At 54.4% G+C, this 14627-nt stretch overlaps 1 protein-coding gene across 1 annotated transcript in view; it reads left to right on the top strand.

Moving 5' to 3' along the window:
- Positions 1-6: 6 nt before the first annotated feature.
- Positions 7-14627, top strand: part of STX1B (syntaxin 1B) — an 18848-nt gene continuing 4227 nt past the window's right edge. Inside the window, exons 1-7 of the mRNA XM_011933609.1 lie at positions 7-116; positions 9078-9152; positions 9397-9496; positions 9588-9662; positions 13281-13354; positions 13774-13882; positions 14077-14150. Coding sequence (XP_011788999.1) covers positions 87-116; positions 9078-9152; positions 9397-9496; positions 9588-9662; positions 13281-13354; positions 13774-13882; positions 14077-14150 — 537 coding nt within the window. The 5' untranslated portion in view covers positions 7-86. The remainder of the gene's footprint in view (positions 117-9077; positions 9153-9396; positions 9497-9587; positions 9663-13280; positions 13355-13773; positions 13883-14076; positions 14151-14627) is intronic.

The raw sequence follows: 14627 nt of genomic DNA, 5'->3' as shown, positions 1-14627 counted from the left end.
GACCCCGGCCTCCGGCACCGAGGCGGGAGACCGGGAGCAGCAACAGAGGCAGGAGGACGAGGAGGAGGAGGAGGAGCCGTCGCAGGATGAAGGATCGGACTCAGGAGCTGCGGAGTGTGAGCTGGGGGTGGGGAAAATGGGGGGGCGGGACCCCAGTATTGGGGAGCGCGTGGGGATGGAGTGGGGGAGGTGCTGGAACGTGGGGGCGAAGGATGAGATCGGAGGTTGATAGCCGGGGCACCCCAATATCTTCAGGCGCCTGATGTCTCTCCAGTGAACCTGCATTTTGGGGACAGTGGCTGGAAGGGGTTGGAGGCCATTAAGACACAAGGGGGCAGGAAGGGTCTCAGGGGCCTCGAACACCCCGCATTCCCAGGAGGGCCCCGGGATCTGGTCTGGGGATGGGAGAGAGTGGATGTCAGGAGAGACCGGAGGGGACTGTCATCCCCTGGGCAGGTTTGCCGAAGAGAAGCATGGGGGCGGTGACTGGGCCAGGCTGAGAGTCTAGCAGGACCCAGATTCAGGAGATGCTACAGGGAAGGACACAGGTTGGGACTGAGATGCCAGTACCTGGCAGTGAATGAAGTGTGTGTGTGTGTGTGCACACGCGCGTGTCACTCCCCGTAGGGAGGGGAAATCTCTCTGAGACAGGGAGGGAAGAGGTGGCCTCCGGAGAGAGCCAGAGGGCCAGGGCCTGAGATGGGGTGACCCAGAGGTGGGAGATGGGGATGTGGAGGACAGGGCCATGGAACACGGGCCGCGCTCTGCTGGGGGGAACTGGGGCACCCCAGGCAGTCAAGGGCTGATGCAGGCCCCAGGTCTGCAGGCCCGAAGAGGCCCGGCTCCAGGAGTCTGGCTGCTGTCTGGAGGAACTGGGGAGTGAGGCTGGATGAGGATGGTTTCCGGGGCAGGGAGAACCGCTGGGGCATTTGGAGAAATGACCTGGGGCCAGAGGAGGCAGCGCTGACAGTCCCGGCTGTGCTGGGCTGCTGGTGTTATGTTAATAAGGGTACCGGCCGGGCTAAGCTGCCCAAGGCACTGAGCCTTTACTGGGAACTGGTGGGTTGTTAACCCAGGGGTTATTACCCCATTTGACAGATGAGGAAACTGAGATTCAGGCATGGGAAGGGACTTGCCCAAGGTCACCAAGCAAGTGGGTCGGGGGGCAGACTACAATCTGGGTTTCCCATCTGCCAGGTTGACACAGGTCTCTGCTTTTCCGGCCTTTGAAACAGAAGTTTCAGCACTGGGGGTGAAGAGCTGTCCCCTGGATTTCGGGGTGGGGACCCAGGTTACAGACAGAAGAGAAGGTGTTTGGAGGCAAGTGACCACTGTCTCTGGGGACAGACAGGTTGCCAAGTGGGAAGCAAGGAGGAGCTGGTGGCTGAGGGAGGGAATTTTGAAGGTTTCTTTATTACATTTTTACTGAATACACACTCCGGCATGAGGAAAATGACAGTAATAATAAACATTGTTTGAAGTGTTTTATGCACATTCACTCATTTTGATCCTCACAGCAATCCTATGAGACTGGTTATCTCATTTCATAGATATATAAATATCTTTTTAGAGATATAGATATATGCTATCTCATTTTATAGATAAGGACACTGAGCTCAGAGAGATTAAGTAATTAGACCAAAGCCACACAGCTGGTAAAGGCAGAATTCAGATCCAGGCAGGCCGGCTTCAGCATCGGTGCTGTCAGTTCCCCTCCTCATGGTGCAGTTTGCAGAGCAGGCTTTCATCTGTGATCTCATTAGCGCCCCACCGACCTCCTGGCATGTGGACAGAGAGGCTCTTTCATTTTAGAGTTGGGAAAACTGAGGCCCGGAGTGGTTGAATAACTTGCCAAAGGTCACACAGCTAGCAGGTGAGGGATCTGGACTTGAACCCAGCTCACCAGCTACCAGGACTATTCCATGACTCCAAAACCCAGGGAAATGGAAGTGGGTATAATTCAAGAAAGAGGGAGGGAAAAGGCTAAGCGGGGTAAGGGGGAGGCCTCATGAATGAGTCAGGGGCCCCTGCTCAGAGGTAAGGAATCCTGCTGGCTGTGGCTGCCAGAGGTGGTGTGGAAGGGTGAAGGGGCTGAGTGGAGGTAGTGGCTTTGGTATTAGTCACAGCTCAGGGAAACTGGAGATTCATTCAAGAGGGGGCAGGTGGGGTGGGAAAAGCTAACAGATTCGGGTAGTGTAAGGGTCTGCCTGCTACAATTGAGAGTGAGGAGGTTGGGATGCCGGAGACACTGGGCAGGGTGTGGGAGACCTGGAAATGGGGTCTCTGAGACACTGGGAGGAATGAGGCAGGGGCGGTGGTGGGAGGGGACATTAGCCCAGGGGACTGATTGTCTTTCCAACAGTACCTTGGCATTCCCAAGAGGTTCTCAAGTCCGTTTGTCACACAGTGGTTTTGGGAGCCAGACTGGGTTCAAATTCTAATTTTGCTACTTCCTGTGTGACCTTGGGCAAGTTGCTTAACCTCTCTGGTCCTCAATTTCTTCATGTATGAATTGGGAGAAGTAAGAGTACCTGTTTCACAGGGTTATCCTGAGGATTGAAAGTAGTTAATATGCATCAAGTGCCTAGGAGGGGGCCTGGAGCCCAACAGTGCTGTGTGTCTGTTACCCAGCAGATGGTTTATTTCTCTTCAACATCACACTAGCCCCCTGCGATGGGCAGGACATGGCCCCTATTTTATTTTGGAGTACATTGAGGGCCAGAGGGGGAAAAAAAACCTGACTTGTCCAAGGTCAGATAACTCTTAATGGTCGAGGTGGGCTTGAACCAGGGTTTTCTGCGTCCAGTTTACCAGGCAACCTTGGTTGGTGCTAGGCTGGATGTGGAGGCTGCAATGAGGAGTTAATCAGCTAAATAGGTGTCCCAGGGTCCAAAGAGTGAGGGCAGAGTGGGGCTCAAGAGGAAAGAGCCGAGCAAGTGAGGTGGAGAGGAAGGTGGGTTATGGGAGAAGACAGGAGGGGCACAGGGAGGGCTGAGGTCTGAGAGGCAGCTGTGGAGTCAAGCGGGAGAAGTGGGGAGACAACCTGGGAAGAAGGCGGGGCTGCAGTACAGGAGCCTGAATCTGAAGCTGGACAGGTTGAAGCCTGCTGAGGGACTGTCCCGAGCCCTGAAGGCCCTCAGGTATGAGGCAGGCATAGTAGGTGCTTTAGAAACACAGCCCTGAAATCACAGGGGGCGGAGACCACGAACCCTGGGTGATGGTTCCATATCCTTCAACTGCTCTGGGCTGCCTTTATTTATATTTTAAAAAATGTTTTTAAAGGCATGGTCTTCCTCTGTTGCCCAGGCTGGAGTACAGCAGCACAATCACAGCTCACTGCAGCCTCGACCTCCTGGTCTCCAGGGATCCTCCTGCCTCAGCCTCTCGAGTAGCTGGGATTACAGATACGCACCACCATGCCTGGCTATCTTTTTACTTTTGTAGAGATGGAGTCTATGTTGACCAGACTGGTATTGAACTCCTGGCCTCAAATGATCCTCCTGCCTCGCCCTCCCAAAGTGCTGGGATTCCAGGCATGAACCACCATGCTGGGCCGGCACTGGGCTTCTTTCTGCCGTCCAAACACACAAGTTTACCCCTGTCCGAGGACCTTCATGCATGCTGTTCCCTCTGCCCTGAATTCTGTTTCCCCATCTTTGTGGCAAAGTTGGCTCCTTCAGGGCCCAGCTCAGATGTCACCTCCCCCGAAAAGCCCTGCTGACTGTCCTGTAGAAATCTTTCCACAATCCCCCCCAATCCCCGTGTCTCTCGATCCCATCTTTCTGCTTATCTCCCTTCTGCTATTCAGCACAATCTGAAATGGTCTTGTTCACCTCCCATTGTCTGCCTCCCCCACTGGAATGCCAGCTCCCTGGAGGCAGGCCCTTCTCGCCTGTCTTCTTCACCACCACATCGCCAGCAGCACCCAGAAGAGCACCTGGCACAAATCCAACGCATCTGTTAGATGAATGAATGACCCCATGAGGCAGAGGGAGGATGAGGAAGGGGCAAGGGGTAAGGCAGGAAAGATGGAGGAGAGGTCGGGGTGAGAGGGCCAGGCTGCACGGGGGAGGGAGCAAGGAGAGGCCCCAGCCAGGGAGACAGATGGACTGAGGCAGAGGGTGGGGGAAGGCTGCTGCCTCCGATCAAACGATGATGCTTGCACCCATGAGGAGCACGGGGAGCCCGTGTGTGTCAGTGCCGGGGCACGTATGTGTTTACACACACACACTCACACGCATGCACACTCTCTCCCTCTGACTTTTCTGTCACCCAATTCCAGTCTCTTGCCGCCTCTGTGTTTTTGTCACCATCTCACCATCTGTCTCTCTGGTCACTGACTTGCTGGCTCTCACTGTCACTCTCCTCCTCACGTTTCTGTATCTGTCCTTGCTGTCGCTCCGCATTGACATACACACGAGGCCCGTGGTGGCTCCGGCGTGGAAGACCTGGACTTAGGGGGCCCCTGAGGAGGCTTAGGCTATAGCTGGAGGCTTGGATCTGATATGCGCAGTCCCCAGGTGCTTCTGGAAGGGGCTCAGGGGCACTGCACTCTCTCATTCAATCCCCCTCAAGTGCTCAAGGAGCCGTGTGCCATCGAGCAAAGTGCCTGGGTTTGAGTCATCCCATCAGCTGTGTGATCTTCGGCAAGTTACCCAATCTCTCTGCACCTCCACCTCCTCATCTGTCCAATGAGAGTAAGAATATGACCTCATGGAGTGGTCGTGAGAATTAAACAAGAAATGCAGGCTGGGTGCAGTGGCTCACACCTGTCGTCCCAGAGCTTTGGGAGGCCAAGGAGGGAGGAACTCTTGAGCCCAGGAGTTTGAGACCAGCCTGGGCAATATAGTGAGACCCCATCTCTCCAAAAAATAAAAATAAAAAAAGAAATGCAAAGCACTTATAATAGCACCCAACTCATGGTAATCAGCATATGTGTGTTACACGTATGTGAACTGTTATCCTCCTCGATTTGCACATGAGGAAACTGAGGCTTGAATCGTTCACCTGTAACCTGAGGCCACCATAAAGTAGACTGGGGAACATTTGATCATCTTTTTCTAGGTAGTCTGGTTTGCCCACAGCCTGCTTTCTTTTTGGCTGGCCTAAGTTCTTCCAGAAATGGATGCTGTGCTCATTACTAAATATGCATCACTCAGAGCAGGGAGGGTCCCTCAAAGCAGGGTAGGCACTTGCACCAGCCTGCTCATTTCAGCGACGAGGGAACTGGGGCCCAGGGAGGAGTCGAGGTTTGCCTGGGGTCACACAGCAAGACAGACAAAGGCTGGGAGGCCTGGCCTCCTGTCCAAGCAATTCCTGCAGCCCTGGGCCCTCCTACTGCTTTTCCGTCCTGGCCGCAGGAATTCAGCAATCCTGAGGACATAGCAGAGTGGGCTCTTTGTGACCAGGAGGGACTGCCATCTGTCAGCAGGACAGAAGGGAGAGAGCCTGACATTTAGGGCCAGACAGTCCTGGGTTCAGGTCCTACCTCTGGCTTCATTTGCTGTGAAGCCTTAGGCAGGTCAAGCAAACTCTCTGAGCCTGTTTCCTTGTCTGTAACATGGGATCGGCCAGGGTAGGCATTGTTATCATTCAGCAAATGCAGAGACTGAGGCTCAGGGGTAGAGCCAAATGGTCTTCTAACAACTGACCTGGGGCAAGTTCCTTTTTTTTTTTTTTTTCCAGAGATGAGATCTCGCTTTGTCACCCAGGCTGGAGTGCAGTGGTAGTGGCACAATCATGGCTCACTGCAGTCTCTCAACCTCCTAAGCTCCAGGGATCCTCCTACTTCAGCCTCCCAAGTAGCTGGGACTACAGGTGCCCACCACCATGCCCAGCTAATGTTTGTATTTTTTGTGGAGACATGGTCTTGCTATGTTGCCCAGGCTGGTCTTGAACTCCTGGGTTCAAGCGATCCTCCCACCAGAGCCTCCCAAAGTACTAGGGTTACAGGCGTGAGCCACTACAACTGGCCTGAGTTATTTAGCTCTATGTCTCAGTTTCCCCATCTATAAATGGGGGCTATAATAATACTTCCTAGGGGCCAGGCATGGTAGCTCACACCTGTAATCCCAACACTTTGGGAGGCTGAGGCGGGCAGATCACAAGGTCAGGAGATCAAGACCAACCTGGCCAACACGTTGAAACACCGTCTCTACTAAAAATACAAAAAATTAGCCGGGCATGGTGGCAGGTGCCTATAATCCCAGCTACTCGGGAGGCAGAGGCAGGAGGATGGTGTGAACCCGGGAGGCGGAGCTTGCAGTGAGCCGAGATTGCGCCACTGCACTCCAGCCTGGGCGACAGAGCGAGACTCTGTCTCAAAAATAATAATAATAATAATAATAATACCTCCGAGGGGGCTGTTGTAAGACTGAAATGGATAGATATGTGTGGAGCACATAGAACAATGCCCAGCACATTGTAAAACACCATCTAAATATTTGCATAATTTTAATTATGTTGGCCAATGGTCCTTACAGAGTTCTAATGAAGATTAAATGAGATAACAAGAATGTAAGACTTATGCAAAAAATACCATCAAGTGATCATATTTTGCTAGGTTGTCCGGACACAGAGCCTTCCCCAGATCGGGATTTAGCAGGCGCTCACCTGAGAAGGAAAGTAACTGGGAGCGGAAAGTCAGCGGGGGAGGTAGCCCAGTCTGAAGCCTAACAGGGGTCTTTGCGGGCCTGGATGCCCATGGTTTTCCGGCCCTATATGGCCTGGGTGCCCTTGGGCAAGTCACTCTCCTTTTTCCCCTCTGGCTTCCTGTTCCCTCATCTGTGAAATGGGGACGATGATGTTTGCGCAGCTTTTCTCGCAGGGCTGGTGGTGCTGAGGATCAAAATGGATTATGGATGTAAAAGTGTTTGTAAATGGTAGAGGATTATTAGCTCCCAGCTCTCTTTGTATTTATTATACCAAATAAACCACACTTGGGCCTTCTATCTTTCTTCCTCTCTTGAGGACAAATAGGTAGCCCAGGGTGCTCCAGAGGTGAACCTAAGGGAGGTGGCTCCAAGAACAACAGGAGAGATTGAAATTAGATTTTAGGAAGGACTTCCTAACGTTAGCATGGGGAAGGGAGAGAGACAGAGAACGGGAAAGTCCTCAGGCTCCCGTGCCAGGGAGAGGCCGCATGACCTGCATGAGGCTGGTGGCTGAGTGAGTGGTTGAAGGGAGGGAAAGGGCAGAGGAAGGCTTTTGGCTCTAGGGGAAGAAGGCCTTGTAGCACAGCTGGGTTTTGAGGACAGAGAAAGTGAAGAGCATCATGGTAGGCCGATGGGTCCTCAGAGGTGAGCCCAGCATCCCAGAGCCTCTTGGGGTCCCCAACTTGTGCCACCTGTGCCACCCCACTTTCTGGGGGCAGCTGTGAGCCAAGATGGAGGAAACCCCCTTTCCAGGCAGATGTTTGGGATTGTCTGGAAATTCAACACAAGTGCTGAACACATTTTCCGACACAGTGTGGGCCCAGCGTCTGTGTGAAGACTCCCTGGAGTTCCATTTGGGCCAGGCTTAGCAGGAAGGCTGGGGTGGCTTCAGGAGCATGGAGCTGGAGGCCCACCGGGCTGTGCGGGCTTTTCCCGGGGCTGTGGGGCGCTGGTGATCCTGAGTTTTGGCTGTGTGGACTGCACCTAGGTCCCATCTGGCCCTGTCTAGGTTCAATCTGAGCTGTCTGGGATCTGTCTGGGATCTGTGTGAGCCTCGGCTAGTTCAGTCCGAGCCTGTCTGGTTTCTGTTAGGCCCTGTCTGCATTCCACTGGGACCCTGGCGAGCTCTTCTTTTTGGATTCCAACGGACTACACCCCAGGGTGGATGCTGTTTGGATCCTGTCTTGATTTCACCCAGGCTCTGGGGGTTGGATTCTGTCTGAGCTCTGGCTGGGTTCTTTTTGGAAATCAGGATGAACTCTGTATACATTTCCACTGGGACTGATCAGGGCTACAGATGTCATTAAGCTTGATGGGCTCAGATTTTGCTGTCAGACCTCTGTCCCAAGCAGAGAAGGACTCAGGCGTGTGTAGCACGGTGCGCCTCCCCTACAGCCTTTCCTCCTGTCCAGCTCTGAGCGTGTGTGCAGACATGAGGCTCGGAGAAGCTGGAAGAACAAGCCCAGTGAGTCCTCCCAAATGTCCTCGGGGGTGCAGCTGAACGCCAGTGTCCACACACGTCAGTGCGGCTCAGCTGAGTCTGCGTGCGGGTGAACGCCAGCATCAGTGCATCTCCGTGTGGGTGTCGGGGGGCCTATTCCTGTGTGCCTTGTGTGTCAGCTCTTCTGTCTGTGTTGCGAGTCTGTCTGTCGGTGGCAGTGGTGCTGTGGGTGGGTAAATCCTCTTGTGTCTCTGAGCCCTGCGGGTGGAGGGTTGAGCAGCTGCAGGTTGCAACTGGGAAATCCAAGCCAGCAAGAGTAGGTGGGTGTGAAGTTGGAAGGGGCTGGATGAAAGGAAGTGAATCCACTGCGAGGGAGAGCCGGCTGGGAGGGGAGGGAGAGTGGGCGGGAGGAGGGGGGCACAGGGCGCAAGGGAGGTCGGGGTGCTGCCTGTGTCTCTTATCTAACCCTCACTGCTTGCTCAACTTCGTGCCTGCCGCTGTCAGTGAAGTGACCTTGCATAGGGGACATGTATGGTCGGGTGGGGCAGGAGAGGAAGAGAAGGAGTAAAGTGAGATCCGGGCAGGAGAGCAGGGACAGTAGGGAGATCCAGGCTCCTGGGACTCCAGTCCAGGACCCTTCACGGAGCCCAGGGTCAGTTACTGCAAGCCTGACATTGAGCTGGTTGTTGAAATATTGAAATCATCCCTATTGGTTGGTCAAGGCTGACTCTGCGCCCCCAAGGCCACATCTGCCCTGAGAGGGGGTCTTTGGCCAATTTCTTCTAAGGAATCCTTTGGGCTGACAGATACTTTTGATGCCTTTGCCATCTCCCCTGCATGGGACCCCTCCCAGGATCCCTTCTCTGAGCCTAGAGCTGGGAGCACCTGTGTGTGCATGGCAGGGTTAGGGCAGGAGAGCCGGGAGCCAGCCTTGGGGACCCAGGTAGGGCCTGCTCATGGACTCAGCCTTCCTTTGCCCCCAGGCGAAAGACAGTGATGATGAAGAGGAGGTGGTCCACGTGGATCGGGACCACTTCATGGATGAGTTCTTTGAACAGGTAATGGGCCTCCAAGGCCCCCAGCCCCCAACCCCAACCCCAATCCCAGCCCCAGCCCCAGCACCCAGCCCCTAGCCACTAACAACTTCCTTTTTCCTGTCCCCCACTTCCCTGCTCCTGCACTCTCCCCGGCCTTTTATCAGCCCTTCTGGGGCTGGTCCTCCCCCTGAACCCTGGCTGGTTCCCCTGGAACCCGTTGTTTGGCCTGACAACTTGGCTGGGTATAGCCGATTTTCTCCTCCAGGTGGAAGAGATCCGGGGCTGCATTGAGAAACTGTCAGAGGATGTGGAGCAGGTGAAAAAACAGCATAGCGCCATCCTGGCTGCCCCCAACCCAGATGAGAGTGAGTGTGGCTGCCAGTGACTGTGGGGTGGGAGGAGAAGGGGTCTGGGGTTCCCACCCAGACATCTCACTTGTCCTCGCCCTCCCCTCAGAGACCAAACAGGAGCTGGAGGACCTCACTGCAGACATCAAGAAGACGGCCAACAAGGTTCGGTCCAAATTGAAAGGTGAGGAGTTCAACCCCTCAACCAGGGAGGAAAAGAACTGTGGGTAGAGCATGGTGGCTCAGGCCTTTGGGAGGTCAAGGTGAGGCCAATTACTCGATCCCAGGAGTTCAAGACCAGCCTGGGCAACGTGGCAAAACTCTGTCTCTACAAAAAATACGAAAATTAGCTGGGCCAGTTTGGGAGGCCGAGGCGGGTGAATCACGAGGTCAGGAGTTCAAGACCAGCCTGGCCAAGATGGTGAAACCCCGTCTCTACTAAAAGTACAAAAATTAGCCTGGTGTGGTGGTAGGTGCCTGTAATCCCAGCTACTCAGGAGGCTGAGGCAGAGAATTACTTGAACCCAGGAGGTGGAGGTTGCAGGGAGCTAAGATCACGCCACTGCACTCCAGTCTAGGTGACAGAGAGACTCCATTTCAAAAAAAAAAAAAAAAATTAGCTGGGTATGATAGTGCGTGCCTCTTGTTCCAACTAGTCGAGAGGCTGAGGCACAAGAATCGCTTGAGCCCAGGGTGTCGAGGCTGCAGTGAGCCGAGATCATGCTGCTGCACTCCAGCCTGAGTTACAGACAGAGACCCTGTCGCAAAAAAATGGGGGGGAGGGGCAGGCATGGTAGCTCACGCCTATAATCCCAACACTTTGGGAGGCCAAGGTGGGTGGATCACCTGAGGTTAGGAGTTCGAAATCCTAACTAAATCGTGGCCAAAATGGTGAAACCCCACCTCTACTAAAAATACAAAAATTATCCGGGCACGGTTGTGGACACCTGTAATCCCAGCCACTTGGGAGGCTGAGGCAGGGGAATCACTTGAACCCAGTAGACAGAGGTTGCAGTGAGCCGAGATCGCGCCACTGCACTCCAGCCTGGGTGACAGAGCAAGACTCCGTCTCAAAAAAAAAAAAAAAAAAAAAGAACTTTGCCATCCATTGAGAAAAGCAGGCCTTTCTCTAAGGAATTTCTACAGAGTTCCAGGAGCCAGATTATTAAACAGTGAGAAAGCACAAAACCCCAGCTTTCCCCCTTGCTCCAATTCTTTGGAGAAAGATGTATGATAGAAAATAAAGGAGAGGAGAGTGTTTGTCTAAATTGCATCTGAGCCCTGCTGGTTCCACCAGCATGAAGTTTCACTAGAAAAAGGTGGTCTTCCGAGTGGTTTCGATTTCATTAAGTCCTCATTTCTCCTAAGCAGGACTCCGGCATGGCACGGAGCACCCAGTGGGTGGGCCCAGCAAATGCCTCTGAATCGGTATCCTTGGCTCAGGACAGATTGGACTTGTGTGGCTGACATCAGGGGCTGGCGAGCTTTCAAGACGGCCTTGCCAAATGTTCATTTATTCACTCTAATTTAAGGACTAGGGTGCTGGTAATAACCACCTTCCCCCAAAGCACCGTGGGTTGGGAACCTCCTTGTCTGCTCATACCAGGGAAATAGCAGTGTTACCTGCACGATGTTTTGCATGCTCCCAGTAATTCCGTATCAGAAAACGTATGCTGAGTACCTCCAATGTCCGAAGCACATTGCTAGGCTTTGGGGAAGAGGAACTGTATCAGCTACCTGGCCCGGAGAGCACTGACCTTGGTCCAGAGAGAGGAGGGTATTAACTCCATGCCCTCTGGACTCAAGGGGAGGCCATATGTGAGCCTGTGGTGTGGATTTGTAAAAACAAGCCCTTTGTACTCAGGAGAGTCTGCTGGATGGAAACTGTCTGAATCTGGGAGAATGTTAAGTGCAAATCCAGGCAGACAAGAGTCCAACCTCCGCCATCAGCTCACCGTGGAGAAGTCCCCTGCTCTCAGCTTCCTTATCAGTATAGTAAGAAAAATGAAAGCAATTTCAAAATTAGCTTGTTTTGGGGGTGGGGAGTGGAAGGCATCAAAATCTTTTTTTTTTTTTCCAAAGTCATACAAAGAATCCCAATATATAAAACATAAAAGTCAGGTTGGGCCGGGCGCGGTGGCTCAAGCCCAGCACTTTGGGAGGCCAAGACGGGCGGATCACGAGGTCAGGAGATCGAGACCATCCTGGCTAACACAGTGAAACCCCGTCTCTACTAAAAAAAAAGTAGCCGGGCAAGGTGGTGGGCACCTGTAGTCCCAGCTACTTGGGAGGCTGAGGCAGGAGAATGGCGTGAACCCGGGAGGTGGAGCTTGCAGTGAGCAGAGATCCAGCCACTGCACTCCAGCCCGGGCGACAGAGCGAGACTCCGTCTCAAAAAAAAAAAAGTCAGGTTGTTCTAGCTGAGCTGGAAGCACCTACCTGCCTGATCTCTCTTCATTCTCTGTAACAGCCCCTGAAATTCCTTCTCAGAAACAAGGTTCCTGCCGGCAGTTTAAAATCCCCTGGGCTCAATGGTTTCCATCAAGCCTTGACCTTGAACACTCTCTGTGAGACCGTGCGGAGGGCTCTGTGGGTGAGGGGCGCAGGAATACCCTGAGAAAGAAGCTGGAAAAGTGACCGTGGTTTAGAGAAGTTGACCTTTCAGACCTCCAGGAGAGAAGACAGGATTATCTTCGTCCTCTTCCAGCTGGTGGCATGAGCTCATGCTTTGGGTGTGACCTTGAGTGAGTGGTTTCGCCTATTGGAACCTGAGTTTCTAGTCTAAAACATGAGCTGGTATCACTGAAATCCCAGGAATGTTGTAAAAAGTCAGTGAGATCCTGCAAGAGGCCGCTCCCTCTGGACTTGGCCCCAGCCCCAAGGCTGGCAGTAGAGTCCCAGTCTGGGCCAGCGGATTCCAACATCCCTGGGCCGTGTGTTGCTGGGCCGGAGCTGTCACTCAATCGGGGAGCCTTGGGGTGCGATCCGGCCGTACCTTCCCCACTGCCAGCAGAACGGAGGACTGAGGCTCTTAGGAATGGCCTGGAGGCCGGCGAGGTCTGAGAGGGCCGGTGATTCATCCCTGCTGCATTTTCTGATTTCACCGAGGTAGATTTTACCACAACCTTTTTTTTAGAAAATCGGAATGATAGTGTCAGGAGTGCGTGATCCAGAAGCAGGAATCTCAGTTAATCTGTGCACTTTTCCAGAACATCCTTCAGAAGTGGGAATTCCCAGATCGGGGATCACCTTGCAGGGCAGAGAGGGGGCTGCTTTCTCCCTTGGAATATCCATGTGTTTGCCCTTGAATTCCCCAGGGAAAGAGGGGCCACTAGAACCTGACCCACCTGGAGGTGACTGCCTTCCACCAGAAAAAACGCGGGCTGCGTTCCTGCCCCCTGTTCAGGGGCTGCAGGAAGTAGGGAGCACCCCACCTACATGGCCCCTTCCCGCGGGGTGGGCCGGCACCCCCTCATGGGGTTGGACAGGAGTTACCACTGATGGGACTTTCCAAGACCCAGTTCTGCCACTAGAACCCATAAATAGCTCCCTTCTGTCTGGTGACCCTCTGACCCTCAGTATCCCTTCCTGCGGGCCTTCGGAACCCCCTCAAACGTCTGTTCTTTTCGTCTGTTTATCTGCTGGCTCCTAACCCTACCCTGGGGCACCGCTGCTCGCACTCGCCCTGGGAATGACCTTTCTGCCCGGGTCTGGCGCTGCCGCGGGGTGTTGACCCTTCGTACTGACCCCCGCCCCATGTGCCCCGGGTCTCCCGCCCTTCACTGCGCCCTCTCTCCCTCAGCGATCGAGCAAAGCATTGAACAGGAGGAGGGGCTGAACCGTTCCTCCGCGGACCTGCGCATCCGCAAGACCCAGGTAGGAGGTGGCAGCCCAGCGGGGGCCGGACGGGGACCCGACTCGGGAGGAGCCCAGGCTAGAGGCGGGTGGACCAGGGCCAAGCACCGGCGGGGGCGTGGTCAGGGAGGGCTGGGGCGGGGCTCTGGGGGCGAGGCTAGAGACGGGCGGGGCCCCGGGGCGGGGCCGAGCCGTATCTCAGCTCCGTAGCAGTGTCTCTAGCTGGTGCTGGCCTAAGATGGGGGTACCGGGCGGGTAGGGAACCATGAACTTGTCAGGGTTTGGGATCGCGGCCCAGGCTGAAGAAAGGACCGTAAACTAATTCAGCGCGTCCTCCTTATTCCGCCCATGCACTGCCTCCTCACCTGCCTCGGTCTCTGCTCCCTGACTCCCTCCCTGATTCCCTCCCTGATCCGTCTGTCCTCCCACCTCCACCGTAGCACTCCACACTGTCCCGGAAGTTCGTGGAGGTAATGACCGAATATAACGCGACCCAGTCCAAGTACCGGGACCGCTGCAAGGACCGGATCCAGCGGCAACTGGAGATCAGTGCGTGTGCCCCCCACCCCAGGACCCCAAACTCCTCGAGGCTGCCCAAGCCCCCTTCCAGGCATTTCCTCTCTGGAGGGGGCCAGTGGCCTAAGGCGGCTTGGGAGGGTGGGCTCCGGGTCCCAGCCCCATCACCCCAGCTCAGGCCCCCAGGCTGTCCCAGCCCCTGAGCAGGGAGTCCTTTCTTCCCGCAGCTGGAAGGACCACCACCAACGAAGAACTGGAAGACATGCTGGAGAGCGGGAAGCTGGCTATCTTCACAGATGACGTGAGCCGCGGGTGGGGCGGGTTCTGTTTTTGGAAAATTTTGCCTCCCCTCCCTAAGTTCAGGTTGAACTAAGGTCCTAAGTTCACCCTGGAAAAATGAGCAGCGGGAAGCCTGAGCCAGGAACTGGGGAATTCCATGGGAGTGGAGCAGGAAGGCACCCCCATCAGATGACGGAGCCGTTGGTGTGCCAGGCACTGTTCTAAGCACTTTCCATCTTCACATTCACCCACCAACTCATTTAATACTCACACATCCGCTTCGAGGATACCCCATTTCACAGATGAGGAAAACTGGCCCAGAGAGATGAAATCACTTGGCAAGATCTCAGAGCGAAGGGGAGGGCCAGGAGTTGAATCCGGTCTAGTTTCAGAGTCAGAACTCTTGAGCCCTAGGATACACGACATACTCTACTACTGAAGCAGGTCGTTTCACCAGAGAACTGATTTGCCTACATTAAAAGAAATTTTTTTTTTAATT

Source organism: Colobus angolensis, unplaced genomic scaffold (genome assembly GCF_000951035.1).
Source record: "Colobus angolensis palliatus isolate OR3802 unplaced genomic scaffold, Cang.pa_1.0 Scaffold128, whole genome shotgun sequence".
Classification (NCBI taxonomy): Eukaryota; Metazoa; Chordata; class Mammalia; order Primates; family Cercopithecidae; genus Colobus; species Colobus angolensis.
This window is presented reverse-complemented; position numbering and strand designations above follow the sequence as displayed.